This window comes from Brassica napus, chromosome C2 (genome assembly GCF_020379485.1).
Source record: "Brassica napus cultivar Da-Ae chromosome C2, Da-Ae, whole genome shotgun sequence".
In the NCBI taxonomy this organism is placed as follows: Eukaryota; Viridiplantae; Streptophyta; class Magnoliopsida; order Brassicales; family Brassicaceae; genus Brassica; species Brassica napus.
Genome location: NC_063445.1, coordinates 6,947,666 through 6,970,941, shown reverse-complemented (window position 1 = coordinate 6,970,941; position 23,276 = coordinate 6,947,666). Strand labels below are relative to the sequence as shown.

Below are 23,276 nucleotides of genomic sequence, written 5' to 3'. Positions count from 1 at the left end.
TAATCCTTATGTTTTATTAATTTCATTGATCTATGCAATAATCTCTAGGCTTCGATACATGCTAATGTCTTACTCCTGTTCCCGAAAGTAAGATTTTCTAAAATGTTCACGCTTATTAAAAATTCAATAAATGTTTATAATTTAATTTCTCTTTTATTTTATTATATATTTTTCAATAACTTTTCAGCAATGAAATTTAATCAATTCAAATATTTTCATTTAAAGTTTCTTAAAATTATAAAAAAATACATTAAACATATAAAAAATCTATCTTTGTGGAATAAATAAAAAATCTAAAACATCTTATTTTCGGGAACGGAGTGAATAACTCTTAAGCACAGTTATATACCTGGATTCACGGACTAAAATCAATAAGATAATGCAATCCGAAGGTTTGCAGCAGGTGAAAGTGAAACTTACACACACATAAGCCCAATTTAATATGATTTATGGACCCAAGAGACTGAGAAAATATTAACTATAAGATATGTTTCTTTCCGAATAAAAAAGGGACAAGAGATTAAAGAAATCAAATCACTGTCAAAAAGATTATTGAAATGTTTATTCAGAATACGTTAGACTCGAAACAATTAAATGTGGCTGGATGGCTTAGTCTTCTCCCTAATCTGTCCTTCGAAAATAATTAGTGGTAGTCAACTAATCATTAATTCGTAGCATAACTATTTTTCCATATTTCATTTGGCGCCAAATAAATTACCATTGATGGTCTCTCCGTTTACCACTTGGTCAGTTACAAATTTACAAACAAAATTAACTTCGACTATTCCTAGTTCCTACACTACCCTTTATTCACATTATAGGTCTAATTTCTCTCACGAGGATGTGATCGTCTTTACGAAATATAACTAAATTATTCACAATTACCATTAGCTAAGACAAACCAACTAAGTCCAGTCGCCATTTGGCATATTGCACGGTCTTGATTGCCTTTCCTATTTAAGTATTATCTTTTAGTAAATATTTTACTTATATCGCAAAATGAAAATACTTAAAGACGATAAAGTTCATGAGTTTTGCTGCCAAACAAACGAGTAGTCATTAGAAAACTATTGGATATTGTTCTACAATCAACTTGTGTTCGCTGGTAAATACTGTCTAATAAGCAACAATGGCGTCGTATAACGTATATATAATAGGAAATGAAATGAGAGGATTTTGGAGAAATATCGATCTGAAATTTACTGACTAATAGGCTATATGTGCATATAGTATTCAATTAAAATATCGATACGTTTTAGTTATCAGATTTTGTAGTCTTCTTAATCAGCTTCCTTTTATTATTTTCTTTTAACTTTAAATGCATATAAATTTTTATTTCGTTTAATTTTTTAAAAGAAAATATAAGAATTAGTATAATTTAATGGGTAATTAATTCATTAGTCTATATAGCAACTGATTAAGCTCTCTCATATTCCTTGTTACTAGCTAAACTCTCTCCTTTGTGCTCTCCTCTCCATTCTATTAATCTTTTATTTTTCCTCTATGGAGCACCGACGCCTTGTCCACGGAGCTGCGCCTCCGTTGACCGCCGTGGAGAGATTCCTATACGGCCAAAAGAATGATACCTTGTGTCCCAAGAAACAAGATTGTTCTAGAGACCGACACCCACCGATCATGAAGAAGACAAAGGCGATTGAGACCAAAAACGACAACAAAGAGAACCATACGTGTGGTCCGAGGAAGGATAAATATTTGGTCGCTAATGGCAGAATCTCTATTGGGGACATGGTCGTTAAAGATGCAACCAGAGATTATCAAAACCCTACGAAGAAGCGACCATGCAAGAATATTATCAAAGGGCAATGGACGGCTGAAGAAGACAGGTATATATTTACAGATATATGTTTATGTAGATATATATTGACATCGCTTGATTCATAACTCTATATGAAAATCTAAATTAATAGTTATGAATTTGTGAATATACGAACGTATATGTGTAGGAAGTTGATAAGGTTAGTGAGGCAACTTGGGGAGAGGAAATGGGCAATGATCTCGGAAAAACTTGAGGGAAGAGCAGGCAAACAATGTCGTGAGAGATGGCATAATCATCTCCGTCCTGATATCAAGGTTTTTTCCTAATAATACTTCTTTTGTGATTTGTTTATACGTTACATATGTTTTGTGTAGATCTAGGATTCTAACGTAAGTCTCTAGCTAGGGTTATTTATAACTTTGAACATAATTCTCTATCTACGTTTTTCTCATGGGTTATCAGAAAGATGGATGGAGTGAAGAAGAAGAAAGGGTTCTTGTAGAAGCACACAAAAGAATTGGGAACAAGTGGGCAGAGATCGCTAAACTCATACCAGGACGCACCGAGAACTCTATCAAGAATCACTGGAACGCGACTAAACGACGCCAAAACTCAAAACGCAAACAAAAACGTCGTCAAGAAAACGCGGATAACTATGATAGCGATCTCCCTCCAGCAGCTAAAAGGCCATGCATTCTCCAAGACTACATCAAAAGCGTCTACAATAATGTCGAGAACAAGGCCAGTGACGATAATAAGAATGAGAACTCCATCAGTGTACTTTCTACACCGAATCTTGATCAGACCTATTCGGATGGAGATTCTACATCATCGGTCCTTGGCGATCCATATGACGAGGAGCTAGTTTACCTACAAAACATCTTTGCAAACCACCCGGTTTCTCTTGACAACATTGGTTTAAACCAAACTTCTGACGAGGTAAACATGATCAAGAACCCTAGGTCGCACAAAAGTGTATGGACTCATCATCAGGATCAGGCAATGGTTGCCGTTCCTGAGAATAAACCGCACCTTGCGTCTGATATCTACTTGTCTTACTTGTTGAATGGTACGGCGTCGTCGTCCTACTCCAACCCCCATTTTCCATCTTCCTCATCTTCCACGTCATCCACTACCGTAGAGAAGGGAGGCTATAGCGAGTTTCTTGTCCCTCATGCTAACTCTACAGGCGAAAAAAGAGAGATGGATCTGATGGAGATGCTCTCTGGTTCTATTCAAGGTGGCAATAAGTGTTTCCCATTGTTCTAGCTACCAACATGATCATGGTGATATTATGCGATCGTTGTTACCCTGATTATGGTCATCCTCTATCTTTCTTTTTGGTTACTTTCATAATTTATGTTCTTAAAACTTTCTATAGAACATAAAATTCAAGTTTCTTCTCGTATCAAAATAATTATTAGGGTTTATGTGCTTCTTCAATCTGTAGGTGAATGTTTTCTTCAATTTATAGTTCTATCCTTTATCATTATTATTTGTTCATTTCACATTTTGTTCAAAAAATTAAAGTGGTTTGTTTAAGCTAGTGGTTACTGGTTAGTGCGAGATTACTTCCCATTTACGTTATAAAATTGGTTAGATCAAAATATAAGTCGTCCATTAATGCAGTTGTTTTAGCTAGAGGTTAGTGTGAAATTGATTCCCACACTTACGTTATGAAATTGGTCAATCTAAAGATAAATCCATTAATTCAATTAAAGTTATACTCAGTATAACTACCAGACTTTTATTCGAGAGAGTTGAACAAACTTAAACAACCAATGTCACAAAAATGCATATATCATAATACATAATTTGTAGTTGGAGAAAATATAGGAAAGTAAAATAGATTGCTTATAAAATATAATGTCAAATGACAAAACATATCCTCCAAAATATTTACCATAATTCTCTTACTTATAAATCACGCAACCACCTCACCACGAGGTTGCAAGTAGACATGTAGCCCGTTCTTCATGAAGAGCGTCAGCGACATCTTCTGCACGACGCGGTGACCGGGAACTGGAGACAGCCGGTAACGAAGGAGAACGGCTGAGGCAACCGACTTCATTTGGAGATAAGCCAAGTCTTTGCCCAAGCAAGTCCTTGGTCCGGCGTTAAATGCTACGAACTTAAAACTTTCCTTAGGAGTCTCGAACCGGTCACCTTCAGCTGTGAGCCACCGCTCTGGACGGAACTCGAGACAATCTTGGCCCCAAATCGTTTTCATTCGTCCGATAGAGTAAATTGAGTATGTCACAGTCGAGCCTCTTGGCACGAAAGTCCCATCGGGCAAAACGTCGTCGTCTATGACGTACTTGAAATCCTGGTCATTTGGAAAATTATCAAACGTCACAGTTACACAGATTGAGTATTTGCGATTTGCGAATCATGAGGAGTGACAAGAATGACTAAAAATAAAATAAAATGATTATTTTTGCCGTTTTGCGTTAATTTTGCCATGTTCTTTTTGGTAAACAATAACTCAGATTATATTGAAGTTAAACATGATTTTGGGCTATCCTTAATTATGGGTTCCAATAATCTTATTTAAGTTAAGGTTCTAGAATCTTTCTAGAAAAATCATAAAAAATCATCACCACCTCAAATGTTCTAGAGATTTCTTTTGGATAAGTATTAGTAGAAAAAATCTAGATATTATGGTAGAGAGTTCTAGAGATTAAGATAAAGTTTGTAAGAAATTTTGCACTTTTGGAGCCTATAAATAGCTCTCTCCTCTCTCATTTGTAACATAACACAAGAAGTTGAACAAGTAAAGTATAAGAAAGTTTTTTTAAAGAAAGAGTGTTCTACTCAAAGTTCTCTAAATCCCCTTGAGAGTTCTTCCATATTATTCTTCATACTTGGAAGTTTTCTTGTTTCTTTCGGGTTCTCGGGTATTACGGTCTTGGGCTAGTGCTAAGCACTATCAAAGGGTGGTTTCCTTACATGGTATCAGAGCCAAGCAAATCTTATGCTCATCAAGATCGGTTTTTTAAAGAGAGCTCGGGTCTACTCTAAGTATGGAATCAACGGGTCGTGGATTGGGAATGGAAATCCTAAACCAATCTAACTTCCGGTTATGGAAGTCATGCATGGAGTCATACCTGGTGAGTGAGGACTTATGGGATGTCGTCGGTGGTAACAACACAACACCACCAAGGGGAAATGTTGCAACCCCGGAAGCGACAAAGGAGTGGTGATAATAGGTTTTTCTGCCTATTGCAAATGTTGTAGTATAGTGGGGTGAATGTCGAACCAGTCCTAGTGATGTGAATCAGTGAGAATACAAGTCATTTCTTAAGCTAAGCAGATTCAATAGTGGTGAGTGTGTGACAAGTAGCAATAGCAAACAGAGCAATACAACAAGGTTTTAATCAATTTAGACAAGTGAATCCATGGGTATTGGGAATTGACTTCAAGTAACTAAGATCCAATCTAGGTGACAAGCTTTCAATCAAAGTAATCTCTTAAGTCTAAACACAATTTTAGACAAGTCCTATGTCTAGGTAAATGTCCATTTGCTTAGAAATCATTAAACATCAAATGTCTTTGGCTTAATTCAATCAAGCAATCTTTAAGTTCAAGTTTAATAACTATCTAGCAATTTTAACATCAAGTGTCCTTGGCTAATCTCACTAGAGCTTAGTTGAGTTGATTCAAACACTTCATCTAATCATGTCTGATGAGAAGTGTTTAGAAATCAGGTTTAGAGTGATCAAGACTAAACAAGCATTAAAAATACTCAACAAGCAAGTTCATACAAGGATCTAATACAATAACACCATAGATCTTCACTAAGTTACTCTAATCTCCCTAACCCATGAATTCTTAAGGAAACTACTCACTAATCTCCATGAAAACACTTAATCTCATAATAGATTGAAGCATATTCAAGTAGATACAACAGAGAATAAAGATAAACAAGGATTAAACAAGCAAATTCAAGAGAATAAGAAGAAAAGAAACTAAAGATTCAAGCTTTCTCTCTCAAGAGTTCTTGTGTTCTTCATAAAAAAGTAGATAGATCCCCCATTATTGTCTGAAAAGTAGTTATATATTACTAAAACTCGAGCTGGGGTTGACCCATAAAAACAGATATTTTTCTCCGTAGTGACCATAAAAGGTCGCTACAAGAGGTCACTACGCCTGTAGCGACCTGAAATGCCCGCTACGGGTGGCCGCTAGGACACTTAGACGATTTTTTCGCATTCTTGAACTCATAGCGACCTCATTATGCCGCTACGGAAGACCGCTACAGAAAGCGCTTCAACTATAGCGGTCTCTCTAACCCGCTACACACTCCCGCTACGGTACTTAGGCGCCTCAGCTCTATCTTCTGTAGCGACCATCTTTTGCCGCTACGCCTGGCCGCTAGGAATGTCATATTGATATGTGTGTAGTATTTTGATCATAAATCCCTCAATACAGCTCCAAACGACTTGAAACCACCTCCATTGTAAAGCTAACTCAATTTCCAGTGTCTCCACAAATTTTGAGCTTCAGAAGAGATCTTTAAGGCCTTCATCCGTGTTCATCTTTCACTCTTTGGACTCAAAATCCCTCCAATGGTCTTCTAACTCATCCATGGTGCTCTCCAACACCTGATATGTACAAATGCAATGATATGCAACCTAAATGTGCCTAAATGATACTCTAAATGACCAAACCATGCAAGAATAAGAAGTTAAAAACATGTAAATTCACAAGATATCAACTCCCCCACACTAGTCCTTTACTTGTCCTCAAGTAAACTTTCAAGTCCTAAGAAGGAAGAAGTTTGAAAAAGGGAGCTCATAGCCAAAAGACACACATCCTAGCTCTTCTACAACATTCCAAATGATCATAGCAAACAATCATTGGTCATTCTTTTATCAGTCTAGCTTCTCAATGCCTATCAAACTCTTTTTATTTCTTTATACAAAGTGCAATGCTCATCAATCAACAAGTAACTTCAACCAATTCTCACATTCATTCACACACACACACACAAGGTGGATTCTCACAAATGGGCACATGATCTCAATCACTTGGCTTGGTAGATTAATGGTCTTTTATGAATGAAAAGAAAGGTTCAAATACAATCTTTTTAATGGTGGTAATCACTCAAGAACAAGGAGCATGATCATTATGCAAAATTTATCTAAGACTAGGAGCAATTCATGCATACATAGCTCATTCACATCATTCTACTCTTCTTCCTAAGTGATTACAAATTCTACCCATCTTTTATATTTCAAAACCCAAGTATATACACTTCACTCACATTTCTCACCAAGTGAACTCTCTCTTTTTTTTTTTTTTTTTTTTTTTTTATGATCAACCAACTAAGAACTTGACACTCTTTTTCTTTCCCCATTATGATCTTTCATTCATTTTTTTTTTTTACTTTGGGGAATTCTAATTGACACACTTAAGAGTTTTTCTTCTTTTATTTTCTTGGTTCCTATTGGTTTTCTTTTCTTATTGACACTCTTTGATCTTTTTCTCTTCTCTCAAACCCAAGATATAACAACTTAAAAACACACAAACTCACTCACCATCCTAGATGCTAGTTCAAATGAGGATCTTATGCTAGCAATAGATGAGAACAAACATATGTCGCTCCCAATACTCTCAAGATTTTGCACATGACAAGCTATCAATAAGAGACCTCACTCAACAAATCAATATTGGTTTCAAAGAATGGCAAGGGTTTAAGGGTAGGGGAGTGCAATTCGGGTTAATCAAAGGATAATACATGGAATAAGATAACCCAAATGTGTATGAAATCCATGATCAAGTATGCAAGTGCCCATATGCAAGAGAGATTAAATTCATTATGCTCAAGTTCAGTTTGTAATTGGTTTCAAGAACAATGTCAATATCATATGAGCAACATGTTTCAAAAAGAGTTTTCAAGGCTCAAGAGATGCTTGTAGATATGTTCTTTTCATGGCAATTTCAATCATGGCTCCCTATGCATAATTCAAAACACACAACTTTTTTTAATTTTTTTTTTTTTTTTTTTTTTTTTTTTAGAAATCACAAGAAAATCCAAAATGCAAAGTGCTAGATATGTCAAATGCAAATCATCCAAATAAAAACAAGCAAAATAGTTTTTATAGTACCTCCACCACACCCGAATCACACAGTCTCTTGTGTGACTTTGAATTTGGAGTGGTTTACATGATAGGTGAAATAAAAATTACTTGAGATGTGGAGAGATTTTAAACCGGATTAGAGTAGTTACCTTGTGATGAGCATGTCACTATGGATATGTCGCTACGGTCCTTAGCCAAATATTGCATTCTCCTCGTTTCGTCGTAGCAACATGAGTATGTCGCTATGCACGTCGCTAAGGTTGTCCGTAAAGGGTTATAGCGACATGTGTGGGTCGCTATGAGCATGTCTCCACAGCACTTGTGTTTCTTTCCTAGCCTCTTTTGAAACCTTTCCTTTTCCTGAGCACCCTCCAAACTGAAATCACACACAATTCACACAAACAAACACACAAACAAGGATAGTTCACACAATTTATTAAAAACATTCACACATATATACAAAGGATACTCTTGGGATTTCCTCCCAAGTGAGCTTGTTTTAAGTCTCTAGCTTGACTTTGCCTCCTTTAGGTTAGACTGTGGTTGGATCGGAAAGTGGAACTGAAGTTCCCAGGTCTTCCGATTTGGTTCCCAAGTAAAGCTTAGCCCTTTGTCCATTGATGGTGAACTCTCTTCCATCAGAACTCCACAAAACTATTGCTCCATAAGGTTTAACCTCTTTAACCTTGAAAGGACCAGACCACCTTGACTTGAGCTTGCCTGGAAACAACTTCAGTCTGGAGTTGTAGAGAAGAACTTGATCTCCTTCTTTAAAGTCTCTTTTCAGGATATGTTTGTCATGGAGAGCCTTTGTTTTCTCTTTGTAGATCTTTGAACTTTCAAAAGCTTCAAGTCTTATCTCATCAAGTTCGTTCAGCTGGATCAATCTCTTCTCCTTGGCACTCTTGATGTCAAAGTTCAGCAACTTGACTGCCCATAGTGCCTTGTACTCAAGCTCAACTGGTAGATGGCAAGACTTTCCATAGAGAAGGTTGAAAGGTGTAGTTCCCAAAGGTGTCTTGTAAGCTGTCCTATAAGCCCACAATGCATCATCAAGCTTGATGGACCAATCTTTCCTTGTAACCCCCACAATCTTCTCCAGAATGGACTTGATCTCCCTGTTGGAAATCTCAACTTGACCACTTGTTTGGGGGTGGTAAGGAGTTGCAACCTTGTGCTTCACACCATTCTTCTTAAGGAGGTTTGCAAACAGTTTGTTGATGAAGTGAGACCCTCCATCACTGATCACAACTCTTGGAATCCCAAACCTTGGAAAGATTATGCTCTTGAACATTTTTAGAACCACCTTTGCATCATTGGTTGGACTTGCAATTGCTTCAACCCACTTAGAGACATAATCTACAGCCACCAGTATGTACTTGTTGCTATAAGATGAAGGAAAAGGCCCCATGAAGTCAATACCCCAGACATCAAACACTTCAACTTCTAGGATGGGGTTTTGAGGCATTTCATTCCTCTTGGTGATGTTTCCTCTTCTTTGACAAGAGTCACACCTTGAGACAAAGTCTTGGGTGTCTTTAAACATGTGAGGCCACCAAAATCCAGCTTGTAGGACCTTTGCAACTGTCTTAAATGTAGCAAAGTGGCCTCCATAGGATGATCCATGACAATGTGTAAGGATCCCATCAATTTCTTCTTCAGCCACTGCCCTTCTATAGAGTTGATCTCTACAAAGTATGTAGAGGTAAGGCTCATCCCAATAATATCTCTTCACATCCTTATAGAACTTCTTCTTGGCATAACCTTCAAGGTTCAATGGCTCTTTTCCACTAGCTAAGTAGTTGACTATATCAGCATACCAAGGACCCTTCTCATCAGCTGCCTTCACCTCTTCAAGTTTCTTTCCTGTCTCACAAACAGCTACCACTGCATGAATAGCCATCATTTGCTCTTCTGGAAGTCTGTCATCAATAGGGATTCCACACTCCACCTTCAACCTGGACAGGTGATCAGCTACTCCATTCTCAACTCCAGGCCTGTCCTTGATCTCAAGATCAAACTCTTGTAGCAGCAGAATCCACCTCAACAGTCTTGGTTTTGCATCTTTCTTGGCTAAGAGGTGTCTCAATGCAGCATGATCAGTGTAGACAGTCACCTTTGACCCAACCAAGTAGCTTCTGAACTTCTCAAATGCAAAGACAATGGCCAATAGCTCCTTCTCAGTTGTAGAGTATTTAGCTTGAGCTTCATCAAGGGTTCTACTTGCATAGTAGATCACATGTGACTTCTTGTCTCTCTTCTGGCCTAGGACTGCTCCTACAGCAAAGTCACTTGCATCACACATGATCTCAAAGGGGAGATCCCAATCTGGCGGTTGAACTATGGGTGCACTGATGAGTGCATTCTTCAGGTTTTTGAAAGCTTCCATACACTCCTCATCGAAGTGAAATGCAGCTTCTTTGCATAACAGCCTGGTCAATGGTCTAGCTATCTTAGAGAAATCCATGATGAATCTTCTATAGAAACCGGCATGACCCAGAAAGCTTCTTATATCCTTCACTGTTCTTGGTGGAGCTAGACCAACCATGACATCTATCTTGGCTTTGTCCACTTCAATTCCTTTCTCAGAAACTTTGTGTCCAAGAACAATCCCTTCCTTGACCATGAAGTGACACTTCTCCCAATTGAGCACCAGGTTAGTGTCCTCACATCTCTGTAATACCCTGCAAAGATTTGACAAACAAGTAGCAAACGAAGAACCATATACAGAAAAATCATCCATAAACACCTCCATTACATCCTCAATAAGATCAGAGAAAATTGACATCATTGCTCTTTGGAATGTTGCTGGTGCATTGCACAGTCCAAATGGCATCCTTCGATATGCAAAGGTACCATAAGGACAAGTGAATGTCGTTTTCTCTTGGTCATTTGGGTGTATAGGGATTTGGAAAAATCCAGAGTATCCATCAAGGAAACAATAATAAGGATGGTTAGCTAGCCTCTCTAACATCTGATCAATGAATGGTAAAGGGAAATGATCCTTTCTAGAGGCTGCATTCAGTTTTCGATAGTCAATGCACATCCTATGTCCAGTTATTGTTCTTGTTGGTATTAACTCATCATTTTCGTTCTTAACAACTGTTATGCCACCTTTTTTAGGAACTACATGCACAGGTGAAACCCAATTGCTATCAGAGATAGGATAGATCACACCAGCATCTAACAATTTGATTATCTCTTTTTTAACAACATCTTTCAAATTAGGATTTAATCTTCTTTGGTGTTCAATTGAAGTTTTAGATTCATCCTCTAGATGTATCCTATGCATGCACAAAGATGGTGAGATTCCTTTAATGTCATCAAGTGAGTATCCTAGTGCTTTTCTATACTTTTTAAGTTCATTTAAAAGCATAGACAATTCATTCTCAGTCAGCTCACTACTCACAATGACAGGATATGTCTCATTAGGTCCAAGGAAAGCGTACCTTACACCATGGGGAAGAGGTTTAAGCTCCACTTTTGGTGCCTTGAGCTCACTCCAATCAGCTTCATGGAGGTTCTCTTGAATGTCTGCTGAGGCAGCATGTTGAGTCATTTGTGGCAACTCCATGAACTCATCTTCTCCATCCTCCTCAAGGTGAACATCTAGCCTTCTTACTAGCTCATCACTCTCTTTGTTTTCAATCATTTGGGTCTCTCTTTCAATGGTCAGGGCATGTTGAAGAGAGTCCTCAATCGCTAACTCCTCAAGGAAATCATCAGCCAAGGCATCCATCTCATCAATGTAGAATATTTCTCCTTGAGTTGTGGGCTTCTTCATCATCTCCTTGATATCAAAATGGAGAATGTGATCTTTTCCAAGGTGGAGATCAATTGTGCCATCTCTCACATTCACCATTGCTCCAGCAGTTGCCAAGAAAGGTCTTCCAAAGATCAAAGGATCTCTAGGCTCTTCATCCATCTCAAGCACTACAAAGTCAGTAGGCACTTCACAATTTCCTATCTTGACAGGAAGATCTTCTAGGATGCCAATGGGGAGCTTGACAGATCGATCAGCTAGCACCAAAGAGATCTTGCACTTTTTATATTGTGTAAACCCAAGCTTCTTGGCAATGGATAGTGGCATGAGGCTGACACTTGCTCCCAAATCACATAGACATTTCTCAAATGTCAAAGGTCCAATGGCGCATGGCAGGGTGAAACTACCAGGGTCTTCTAGCTTCCTTGGGACAGTCAGTCTCTGAATAATGGCACTGCACTCATGAGTAAGAATCACCATCCCTTCCATCTCTTTCTTCTTTTGTTCTACAGCATCTTTCAAGAACTTGCTGTATTGTGGAACCAGCATAAATGCATCAATTATGGGCATGGTGAGCTGAACTTCACTCATTTGCTTGTCAAACAAGGCTTTGTACTTCTCTAGGAGTTGCTTCTTGAATCTTCCAGGAAAGGGAAGCTTTGGCTCATAGGGAGGAGGAGTGAACAATTTCTCCTTTGTTGATGTAGCCTCCTCATTTTTGTTCTCAACTTTCTCCTCTCCAATCTTTCTCTTGCCCTTAGCTTCAACTATCTTCTCCAAGATTTCCTCATTAGTTTTCTCATCCACAATCACCACATCATCATCTACATTGATGACCACCTCCCCACCTTGTTTCTCATTATCCTTAATGAGAACTTTAGGAGGCAACTCTCTTCCACTCCTTAGGGTGATTGCCTTCATTGTCTCCTTTGGGTTTTGTTCAGGCTTTCCAGGTAGTGTACCTTGTTGGCGACTTGAGCTGGCTGTCATAGAGACAAACTGGTTCTCCAAGTTTTTGAACTTGTTGTTTAGATCATGGTAATTCCCATCAATCTTGTTGTGTAGATTTTTCAGCTCATACCCTAATTGTTTCTCACTTCTTGCTTGTCCCTCCAATAATTGTTTTAGCATCGCTTCAGTACTACTCTCTTGTGGAGGTTTTGTTGATGATCCAGCTTGTTCTTGTGCTGGTAGATTTGGTTTTGGTGAGAATCCAGGAGGGAAGTTCTGTTTTGGTTGGTAACCACCTTGGTTGTTGTTGTAGAATGGCTTAGGCTGATTGTTGTAGAATGGTTTTGGCTGGTAGTTGTTGAATGGCTTCTGTTGGTTGTTGTAGAAGGGTTTCTGTTGGTAGTTATTCTGGTATTGATAGTCAGGCTCCTTCTTGTACCATGTACCCTGAGCATTGACATAGTACATATCTTCTTGGCATTCTACTCCATCAACTTCAGCAACCATATGTAACTCCTCTTTCTTGGTCTTTTCTGATAGTAGCATGTCAATCTTGTCTTGAAGTGCTTTTAGCTCTCTCTTTGTGGTCATATCTTCTCCTCCACCACCTCTGTCTCTTCTATCATATTCATCATTGTAGACAGAGTCACTCTGTGCCATGTTCTCCAAGAGTTCTAAAGCATCTTCGACAGTCCTCCCCAAGTAGTTTCCATTGCTTGCAGTGTCAAGCTGGCTTTTGAATTTAGGCAAGACTCCTCTGTAGAAAGTGCTTAGCAAGCTCTCATTGTTGAAGCCATGGTGGGGACATTGAGACAAGTAGGTTCTGAATCTCTCCCATGCCTCTGAAAATCCTTCAAGTCCTTTTTGTTGAAAACCAGAGATCTGATTTCTAAGGTTTGCAGTCCTTGTAGCAGAGAAGAACTTGTTGAGGAAGGCCTTCTTGCATTCATCCCAAGTTGTGATAGTATCACTTGAGATGTTTTTCTCCCAAGTGTGAGCCTTGTCTCCCAAAGAGAAGGGAAACAATCTGAGCTTGAAAGCATCCTCTGAAACTCCATTTGTTTTTGACAAGCCACAGTATTTATCAAATCTGTCAAGGTGATCTAGTGGGTCTTCCAAGGCAAGTCCATGGTACTTGTTGTTTTCAATCATGTTGATGAGGCTGGACTTGATCTCGAAATTGTTGTTGGCAACTGGCGGTCCCCTAATGCCCAACCTATTCCCATTTATGTTAGGTTGATCATATGTACCGATGGCCCTAGCTTGGCGTTGTGGTTGTCTAGGTCGAAGGTTGGCAGCTCCTTGACCATTGCCCTCTTGAGCAGCTCCAGGAGGAACTTCTTGGACATTTTGTCTATGATCATCAACTTCATAGACACCTTCCGGTTGATTCGGGTTTCTCTCCATCTCAAGCCCCAATCTATGTAAGTGGGCTTGCTTTTCTCTTTCTCTTCTCTGTCTTCCCAACTCTCTTTCTAAGGCTTTGATGTTGTCCACTCTTGGTGCAAGATTTGTTGATCCTTTGCTTCTCAAGTTCATGCACCTGTCATCCAAATATATATGAAGATAGATAATTAGTAACTTAAAAACAAAGTAAAACTCAGTCTCAAGCAAAGACTCAAACGCAATGTCACAATCAGACTAGGCTTGGCAACGGCGCCAATTTGATAATAGGTTTTTCTGCCTATTGCAAATGTTGTAGTATAGTGGGGTGAATGTCGAACCAGTCCTAGTGATGTGAATCAGTGAGAATACAAGTCATTTCTTAAGCTAAGCAGATTCAATAGTGGTGAGTGTGTGACAAGTAGCAATAGCAAACAGAGCAATACAACAAGGTTTTAATCAATTTAGACAAGTGAATCCATGGGTATTGGGAATTGACTTCAAGTAACTAAGATCCAATCTAGGTGACAAGCTTTCAATCAAAGTAATCTCTTAAGTCTAAACACAATTTTAGACAAGTCCTATGTCTAGGTAAATGTCCATTTGCTTAGAAATCATTAAACATCAAATGTCTTTGGCTTAATTCAATCAAGCAATCTTTAAGTTCAAGTTTAATAACTATCTAGCAATTTTAACATCAAGTGTCCTTGGCTAATCTCACTAGAGCTTAGTTGAGTTGATTCAAACACTTCATCTAATCATGTCTGATGAGAAGTGTTTAGAAATCAGGTTTAGAGTGATCAAGACTAAACAAGCATTAAAAATACTCAACAAGCAAGTTCATACAAGGATCTAATACAATAACACCATAGATCTTCACTAAGTTACTCTAATCTCCCTAACCCATGAATTCTTAAGGAAACTACTCACTAATCTCCATGAAAACACTTAATCTCATAATAGATTGAAGCATATTCAAGTAGATACAACAGAGAATAAAGATAAACAAGGATTAAACAAGCAAATTCAAGAGAATAAGAAGAAAAGAAACTAAAGATTCAAGCTTTCTCTCTCAAGAGTTCTTGTGTTCTTCATAAAAAAGTAGATAGATCCCCCATTATTGTCTGAAAAGTAGTTATATATTACTAAAACTCGAGCTGGGGTTGACCCATAAAAACAGATATTTTTCTCCGTAGTGACCATAAAAGGTCGCTACAAGAGGTCACTACGCCTGTAGCGACCTGAAATGCCCGCTACGGGTGGCCGCTAGGACACTTAGACGATTTTTTCGCATTCTTGAACTCATAGCGACCTCATTATGCCGCTACGGAAGACCGCTACAGAAAGCGCTTCAACTATAGCGGTCTCTCTAACCCGCTACACACTCCCGCTACGGTACTTAGGCGCCTCAGCTCTATCTTCTGTAGCGACCATCTTTTGCCGCTACGCCTGGCCGCTAGGAATGTCATATTGATATGTGTGTAGTATTTTGATCATAAATCCCTCAATACAGCTCCAAACGACTTGAAACCACCTCCATTGTAAAGCTAACTCAATTTCCAGTGTCTCCACAAATTTTGAGCTTCAGAAGAGATCTTTAAGGCCTTCATCCGTGTTCATCTTTCACTCTTTGGACTCAAAATCCCTCCAATGGTCTTCTAACTCATCCATGGTGCTCTCCAACACCTGATATGTACAAATGCAATGATATGCAACCTAAATGTGCCTAAATGATACTCTAAATGACCAAACCATGCAAGAATAAGAAGTTAAAAACATGTAAATTCACAAGATATCAAGTGGACACGGAAGAATGCCAAGGCGAAGTTTGCTTTGAAGAGGTCCATATCTTCAAGCATATTTGAGCATGTCTCAAGGTGTACTTCCGCTAGTTCCATTTGGCAAGCTTTAGATCAATTGTTCAACAAGAAGAATGAGGCTAAGCTACAATTATCAGAGAATGAGCTTGCGAATGCGAAGCAGGGGGAGTCTTCAATCTCGGAGTTTTTTATTAAGGTAAAGAACCTATGCTCTGAGATTAATATTCTAAATCCGGAGGAGTCAATTTCTGAAGCACGGTTGAAGCGGTCTATCATTCGAGGTCTACGGCCTGAATATACACCGTTTGTGACTTCGGTTCAAGGATGGGCTACACAGCCTTCCTTGGAAGAGTTTGAAAATTTTCTAGCTTCGCAAGAGTCATTAGCCATGCAAATGTCAGGAGTCAAAATTAATGATGACTCGGGAAGCGTCTTTGTAGCTCGGAGACAACAAAGCTTCAAGGCGAAAAACAAAGATGGAGGTTCAAGACACAATGATGAAAGTGAAAGATCTTCTATGGATAAGAAACAATTCAAGTGCTACCGGTGTGGAAAGCTTGGGCATTTCAAAAGGGATTGTCGAGTCAAGTTGAGGGAAACAAATATGGTGGAGTCAAAAAGTCATACGGAAGACGAAGAATGGGGGAAATGTTTCACGGTGGAGGCTACACATCCAGGTACACCCACAACTAAGAACTTGAGAAATGATTGGATTGTAGACTCGGGTTGTAGCCATCATATTACCGGAGATGAGAAGTTATTTTCTAGTCTTCAACGTCATGACGGAAAAGAAGCCATTATTACCGCTGATAATTCAATCCATCGAGTTGAGAAGGAAGGGAATGTTGTCATTAAAGGAGATGATGAGGAACCGATCACCCTCAAGAATGTGTATCATGTCCCTGGAGTAAAGAAGAATCTTCTTTCGGTGGTGAATGCGGTTGACTCAGGTAACTAAGTTCTATTTGTCCCAAGAGACGTTAAGTTCTTAAGGAATATTAAAGAATTAAAGGCGGATGTTGTTCACACTGGAGCACGCGTCAAAGACATATATTTTTTATCGGCCTCACATGCCTATGTGGAGAAGATGAGTACGAATGACAATGCTTCCATCTGGCATGCTAGACTTGGCCATATAAATATGACCAAGCTTAAGGTCATGGTGAATAAAGATTTGGTTCATGGGCTTCCAAAATTGAAGATTCAAGATGGAGGAAAAATTTGTGAAGGTTGTCAATATGGAAAGTCACATAGACTTCCATTTGATCATTCAACCTCAAGATGCAGCGGTCCATTGGAGAAGGTCCATAGTGATTTGATGGGTCCAACAAGAACATCCTCCTATTTCGGGTTTCGCTACATGTTGTTTTTCGTAGATGATTTCTCACGGTACACTTGGGTATACTTTGTGAAGGAAAAATCAGAAGTATTTCAAAGATTTCAAGAATTCAAGGTTACTGTGGAAGGAGAGTTTGGTCGGAAGCTAAAGACTCTAAGGACGGATAATGGAGGAGAATTCATGTCAAAGGAGTTCCTCTCTTTTTGCCAAAAGAATGGTATTAAGAGAGAATATACATGCCCGTATACACCTCAACAAAATGGAGTAGCAGAAAGAAAGATTAGACATCTAACCGAGACGTGCAGAAGCTGGCTACATGACAAGAATTTGCCTAAGACCTTATGGGCAGAAGGCATGAGATGTGCAGCCTATGTCATCAACCGGATGCCACTCAGTCCAAACAACATGAAGTCTCCTTACGAGATGATTCACGGGAAGAAGCCAACGGTGAAGCATCTCAGAATATTTGGATCAGTCTGTTACGTCCATGTGTTCGACTCTCAAAGAACAAAGTTGGAAGCAAAGGCAAGGAAGTGTATCTTTGTCGGTTACGATGAACAATGGAAGGGCTGGAGGTGTATGGATCCAGAGACACATAAATACATAGTGTCTCGTGATGTTGTCTTTGACGAAGTTTCATCCTACTATGGACCACATCAAGTCTTAGATGAGCAAGATGGTTCAGGTTCCTCTAAGACTAATGAACAAATTATTCAAGTTCCAAGTGATAATGAAAGCTTTGAAAATGAGACTCAAGGTGAAAGGGGGAGCGATGACCAAGATGAAGAAGAGGAGCATGATCATGGTTCTGTCGTCAATCAACGACCAAAAAGAAACATTGTCAAACTCGCTCGGTTCAGAGATGAAAGGTTCGTCACCACTTACTCTTGTTACTTTGCAGCTCCTCTGGATGAAGATGAGCCATCATCTTATGAAGAAGCAAAGGGGTTGAGGAGTGGGTGACCGCAATGAAGGAGGAGATTGATGCTCTCATGAAAAATGAAACATGGGATTTGGTTCCGAAACTAAAGGATGTTAAACATGTTTCTTGTAAATGGGTGTATCGACTAAAGCGAAAAGTGGATGGGAGCATTGATAGATAAAAAGCAAGGTTGGTTGCTCGAGGATTCTCTCAGAAGTACGGAGAAGATTATGATGAGACCTTCAGTCCAGTAGCAAAGATGACTACGGTACGCTCACTCTTATCACTAGCTGCAAGCTTTAGATGGAAATTATGGCAGTTAGATGTGAATAATGCTTTTCTCTATGGTGAGCTTGATAAGGAAATTTTTATGGAGCAACCACCTGGTTTTGAATCACAAGAGTATCCTAACCATGTGTGCAAGCTAAAGAAGGCCTTGTACGGGTTAAAACAAGCTCCACGAGCTTGGTATGGAAAGCTTGCTCAATTTCTTCAGTTTTGCGGGTATATGGCATCAAGTGCTGATCCAAGCCTATTTTTCAAGAGAAGTGGAAGAGTTCATGTAGTAGTTCTCCTCTACGTGGATGATATGATCATTACTGGAAATGACGATGCTGAAATTGCCCGTCTACAAGAAGATATGTCGGTGAGGTTTGAAATGAAGAAGTTAGGCGAGCTGAATCACTTTCTTGGTCTAGAGGTCGAGAGGATAAAGGATGGAATATTCATCGGTCAACAAGGTTATGCAAAAAGGATTGTTGACAGGTTTGGAGTACACCAAGGAAAGGTACGTTCTACTCCACTGGATACTAACATAAGGCTCAAACGCGATGAAGGATCCTTGTTAGCCAATCCTCGACCTTATCGCTCTCTTGTTGGAAGTCTTTTATACTTAATAATTACAAGACCAGATATTGCCTTTGCGGTTGGTCTTGTAAGCCGGTTTATGCAGGAACCAAGGAAGCCACATCTAGAAGCAGCAAAGAAGATATTGAAGTATTTGAAGACAACACTTGGCATGGGACTGATGTACAAGTATAATGCCAAGGTTTCTCTTCATGGTTTCACAGATGCTGACTTTGGTGGAGATTTAGATGATCGAAAATCGACTTCGGGTTTTGTATTCTTGTGTGGAGACACAAGCATTTCATGGTGCAGCAAGAAACAAGCAACGGTGTCTTTGTCTACTACCGAAGCAGAGTATAAAGCTTCAACACTCGCAGCCCAAGAATGTACATGGCTTCGAAGACTCTTTGAAGACTTGTTTGAGCCAATCAATAAATCGACTACCATCTATGGAGATAATCAAAGTGCTATCAAGCTGGCCAATAATCCAGTGTTCCATGGAAGAACGAAACACATTGAATTGGAACATCATTTCATAAGAGAGAAGGTGCTTAATGGAACAATTGAAGCATTGGAGATTCGAAGCGAGGACAACATTGCTGATATCTTCACCAAGTCATTACCAAAAGGTCAGTTCGAGATACTCCGCTCGAAGCTCGGAATGGTGGACAAAATCAAGTTTAAGGGGAGTATTGAAGTTAAACATGATTTTGGGCTATCCTTAATTATGGGTTCCAATAATCTTATTTGGCTAAACCCAAAGTTAAGTTAAGGTTCTAGAATCTTTCTAGAAAAATCATAAAAAATCATCACCTCCTCAATTGTTCTAGAGATCTCTTTTGGATAAGTATTAGTAGAAAAAATTTAGATATTATGGTAGAGAGTTCTAGAGATTAAGATAAAGTTTGTAAGAAATTTTGCACTTTTGGAGCCTATAAATAGCTCTCTCCTCTCTCATTTGTAACATAACACAAGAAGTTGAACAAGTAAAGTATAAGAAAGTTTTCTTAAAGAAAGAGTGTTCTACTCAAAGTTCTCTAAATCTCCTTGAGAGTTCTTCCATATTATTCTTCATACTTGGAAGTTTTCTTGTTTCTTTCGGGTTCTCGGGTATTACGGTCTTGGGCTAGTGCTAAGCACTATCAAAGGGTGGTTTCCTTACAGATTAAACTAAATTAAATGTTATGGTAAGTTTGTAACAGTCAGTTGATAATTGCTAGCAACCTAGTGATTTGGATTTTGGAAAAACAAAATCTGTGATAGTCAGCTTAGAAGAAAACATTATGCATTTAATCAGTCAACTAGCTTTTTTTTTTGGTCTAAATCAGTCAACTAGCTAGTTATATAGATCTCTTTCGGAAACTTTTATGAAACCTGATAAATATATTTAGACATAGATCAATATTTATGAAGCAATTAAGTATGTCTGTGCTAATTTAACGCGTTTATGCATATCTCTCCCTGGCCATATGCGTTATGCATTAGGTATGGTATTCCATGAACGAAACAATAAAAAAGATTTGGCTAAAAAATAATAATAAAAAACAAAGTTAAATTGTTATTTTCACCTGAGGCACAGAAGGGTATAAACGCAGCGTTTCAGCCAAAGCAGCCTTGAGGTAGACGAGCCTATCTGCCTCGTCGAACTCCAACGCCTCCTCCGTCCACTTTCCCTGATCATTCCCACGTGTCTCCTTCAGAACCGTTGATAACTCCACAATGATCTTCTTCTCCACCTCAGGGTTATTCATGACGAGCCAAAAGAACCAGCTCAAGGCCACAGAAGAAGTGTCCCGACCCGCAAGGACAAAGTTCAGCGCGATACGCTGAAGAACATCGGTCGGAAGAACGTTACCGTTAACGTCACGTTTCTTCAAGAAACGCGACAAAAGGTCATCGGACGGGGAGTTTTTTCGAGCGTCTATTGCATCGTTCATGTAAGTCTCAACGATTTCAAGGCTCTTCTTGAGCTTATCCTCCGAACCAATCCCCGTAGCTTTCTGAATCCTCCACAAGAAACCGGTATAGAGAAGCCTCTTCAGAGTAGCCTCGGTCGCGGTGTCAAACGCGACAGAAAATGGATTCTCTGGAAGATCCGGAGACAATGTCTCCGGGTCTTTCCCAAAAGTCAGACCACAAATGTTGTCAAAAGTTAACCTCAAAAACAAATCTTGAAGATCAACTGGTTTGCTGTCCTTAACCGCCCGGTCTAATATAAACCATAACCGGTTCTTGATAGTCCCGTTGACCCATCGAGCCATGGCTTGTCTAAGAGTCCTTGTAGTGAACTCAAGCGCTGCGGTCTTACGTTGCATAAGCCATGTGTCACCATCGCTGTTGAAGATGCCTTGTCCTAACAGATCGTGGAAAGCAGCTCGCCACATCGGACCTTTCGGGTAGTTATCAAACCTTGTTTTAAGAATATGCTCGACGTTTTTTGGGTGGCACGTCACGGTGTAAAACCCTTGCGTCTTTGCCACGAAAGGTATCACCATGGTGCTTGTTTGGTACGTACCGCCAGTGGCTCGGAGGTTATCAGCGATCCAGTCATGGACTCGGTTACGGTTAGCGATTAGAAACGGTAGGCTTCCGACGATAGGTAAGACTTTGGGACCGGTTAGTCTCCGGGATAGGAAGTAGAACCAAAGAGCGTAAAGCGATAGAGCGGCCACTGCGTAGCCGGTTAAGATAGGGTTTAAGGCTTCCATTTCTGGTTTAGGCTTTTTGTTATTGTTGTATGAAAATATTGATCAGAGACATATATGGTGAAGAAGATGAATGTGTTTATATATATATATATATATATATATATATATATGTAGAAATGAGAAGCACTTGTAAAATAGGCAATAAAAAGAAATGATTGGTACTGTTTCAATTAGGAGAGAGTAGTTGGGAAAATTTTAATTTGGGTCCGATAAGAATATTATGTCTATACAACACGAAAACAAATTAATTGTCGAGTTACAGTTTAGTCAGGTTTTTATATATATGCTATGAGTTTTGTATTTTTATACTTCTCTATTAATCGATATGCACCTAATAATGAGTATATCTACAAAAACTTGAAACTAAATATTTCGTGAACATAAGTGGCTATGTTAAATAAAACTCAATTTGGTGGAAAAAAAAAACTCAATTATAGTTAGACACTGCTAAAGAACTCAACTATTGAGGTCAGAACTTCCACATAACTTATCCAATGTGTAATCAAAATGAAATAAGCATTTCAATCTCTTTATTCTTAATTTAATAGCAAGACTTTAGTTATTGATAAAATACTTTATTCAAATGAAATAAGCCGAATGAAAAGATCTGTTTTTGGAGAATAAATATTTGGTCAGTGGCAGTTAGCCAGCCCATTCTAAGAAACGGGAAATGCTGAAGGTTGAACACTTCACACACATTTCCGAACTCCGAAGGTTCTGAGATATTAAGTAAATTAAATAAATGTACAAAAATAAAATAGTAAAACATGTAATATGAAAAAAAAATTCTAAGAAAACGCAACGGAAATATCAAAAAATGGTATCATATCTGGTTGAATTCGGACGTTACAAACTTACTATAGTCTATATGTTTCATATTTCATTGGCCTTTATGTATTTTGTGTTCAGTAAATTGGTAAGAACTTTTCGTCCCAAAAAATCAAATTATTTAGGGAATAACTTTACCTGATATTAAATATTCGCTTATAAACAGTATCATACACTGATACACATATGAAAAAGTAAACTGATATTAAATATTCGCTTACTTAATATAGCAAAAGTAACTAATTATTTTCATTAGAATTAAATTAATTATATGTGTGTGTAACAAGTAACAACTAACAACTAACAACTAACAAGCAATTCGATCAGTTGATTTTAGGAAAATCGCATAAAAAAACCTTCAAGTTGTCAGTCACTAACACTTTAAACCCTGAAAGTATTCCATAAGCAGTTTAAACTTTCAAAATGATACTTTTATCAAAATAAACTTCCAACATGGCTTACTTGTTCATCAAGTCAAAACGTTAATTGTTACTGTTCAAAATCGATGATGTGTCGGTATTCTTGTTTTTTGAATTTTTTTTAAATTATTTTGTTAATAAAATAAATATAAAAATATAAAAATATAAAAATTCATTAAAAAAATTCAAAAAAAAAAATCATTAAAATCACTAAAAATTCACAAAAAAATCAAAATATTTACCAAAACTTTTTAAAATTTTTTTATTAATAAAATAAATATAAAAAATATAAAAAATTCATTAAAAAATCATAAAAAAATCAAAACAAATCATAAAAAGTCAATAAAATTCACAAAAATTCAAAAATTATCAAAAATATTTTAAATTATTTTAAAAAAAATATAAAATTAATCATAAAATTAAAAAAAATAAAAGAT

At 38.2% G+C, this 23,276-nt stretch overlaps 2 protein-coding genes and 1 non-coding gene across 3 annotated transcripts; 2 read left to right on the top strand and 1 right to left on the bottom strand.

Moving 5' to 3' along the window:
- The first annotated feature begins 3 nt into the window (after positions 1–3).
- Positions 4–3,401, top strand: LOC106446558 (transcription factor MYB119). Its single transcript, XM_013888329.2, has 3 exons — positions 4–1,844; positions 1,965–2,091; positions 2,240–3,401. The coding sequence occupies exons 1-3, from the start codon at positions 1,504–1,506 to the stop codon at positions 3,044–3,046; spliced, it is 1,275 nt and encodes a 424-aa protein (XP_013743783.2). The 5' UTR covers positions 4–1,503; the 3' UTR covers positions 3,047–3,401.
- A 100-nt stretch (positions 3,402–3,501) lies between these two features.
- LOC106446557 (cytochrome P450 86A1-like) lies at positions 3,502–21,631 on the bottom strand. The gene is made up of 2 exons (XM_048749285.1): positions 20,453–21,631; positions 3,502–4,103 (listed from the first exon to the last, which is right to left on the bottom strand). Exons 1-2 carry the CDS (start codon positions 21,590–21,592, stop codon positions 3,702–3,704), a joined length of 1,542 nt encoding a protein of 513 aa, XP_048605242.1. The 5' UTR covers positions 21,593–21,631; the 3' UTR covers positions 3,502–3,701.
- Positions 13,365–13,471, top strand: LOC125582678. The gene has a single exon (XR_007320134.1). It is a non-coding gene; the product is annotated as a small nucleolar RNA R71 (small nucleolar RNA).
- Positions 21,632–23,276: the final 1,645 nt, after the last annotated feature.